Genomic DNA, 1,242 nt, shown 5'->3' with positions numbered 1-1,242 from the left:
AGGGCGGCCGCAGTGGTGGTGGCGACGGCGACCGTGGCGGTGGCGGCGATGGTGGCGGTGGCGGCGATGGTGGCGGTGGCGGCGATGGTGGCGGTGGCGGCGATGGTGGTGGTGGCGGCGATGGTGGCGGTGGCGGCGATGGTGGCGGTGGCGGCGATGGTGGCGGCGGCCGTGGCGGTGGCGGCGATGGTGGTGGCGGCGACGGTGGCGGTGAAAGAGGCGGTGGAGGTGGCGGCGACGACGGTGGCGGTGATCGCTGAACAGGCGGCGGACGGATTGGCGATGAAGGTGTCCTCGGTGGAGAAAGCCTTTGCTGTGGAGGCGGCACCGCTGTAACTGGGCGCGGGGCAGGGTTTGTTGATGAAGGTAACGGTGGAGGTGGCGGTGGCCTAAAGAATATCAGCGGTATTGAAATCTGCTGCTGTTGCCGCCGGGTTGCCTGGAAGCTTCCCGAGCCTGTGCCAGTGGCTGCAACAGAAGCCGATAACCCTCGCGAGGGCCCGGCCAAACGTCTTGGCTGGGAAATGGCTTCAGCTTGTTGCATCTCTTGGGATTCTGCCTGTGGGTCATTTAGATCGTTGTATGAAAAGGTAAATTTTCCAGCCTAGAAGCCAATGCGCGCTTGTACCTGCCGCCGGGCGTCGACGACTGCCCATGTCCTCGAACCTGCGACGCAAGGTGGGGAATGAAGCGTGTAAGTGAAGTTAGGAGAAGTTAAAACAACATGAAGTGTGTATAATTTCGTGGATTGATGTATTTGAGCTTCTCACTTTGTGGCTAGGACCTCGTCATTTTCACGCTTTTCAGCTGCTTCATCGCTTACCGTCAATCTTGGCCGCTTGTCCATTTGATTCACCGAGGCAGCTGAGCGCTAATACTAATGCTTGAAGGATTGCGAATCCCGGCGCCATGCCTAAGAAACCTCTCAGCTAGTTTGCGCCCGCACTGAACGAGCTCAGATCTGCGTTAAAAGCATAACCGTCAACGAATACTTGCAAGCTGGTATGTGTGCTTGCAAATTATATATCTAAGAGGACAATAACAATGGAGCTTGCAACACTTGTACCTGGCGGGAAGCTGTTGTACGAGTGCCTAGTGACTTCGACGAAGGTTTCATGCTAGCACATCTTTCAGAATTGAATCATTTGGAACTTGCCAAAGCGTTAAACATACCATGCTTTCGCATCGGGTGCGATGAAGCCGAAGAAACGGAACGAGTTGTAGCAGAGCGAGCTCATTGCC

The 1,242-nt window shown here is 56.5% G+C and overlaps 1 protein-coding gene across 1 annotated transcript in view; it reads right to left on the bottom strand.

Moving 5' to 3' along the window:
* Positions 1-847, bottom strand: part of VOLCADRAFT_102802 (uncharacterized protein) — a gene marked incomplete at both ends in the record, with an annotated part of 6,718 nt that extends 5,871 nt beyond the window's left edge. Inside the window, 2 exons of the mRNA XM_002945808.1 lie at positions 629-666; positions 824-847. Of these exons, the coding sequence (XP_002945854.1) occupies positions 629-666; positions 824-847 (62 nt within the window). The remainder of the gene's footprint in view (positions 1-628; positions 667-823) is intronic.
* Between the last annotated feature and the right edge of the window lie 395 nt (positions 848-1,242).

The sequence above is a fragment of the Volvox carteri genome, assembly GCF_000143455.1.
Source record: "Volvox carteri f. nagariensis unplaced genomic scaffold VOLCAscaffold_1, whole genome shotgun sequence".
NCBI lineage: Eukaryota > Viridiplantae > Chlorophyta > Chlorophyceae > Chlamydomonadales > Volvocaceae > Volvox > Volvox carteri.
Note: the sequence above shows the minus strand (reverse complement) of the source record. Positions and strands in the feature narration are given on the sequence as shown.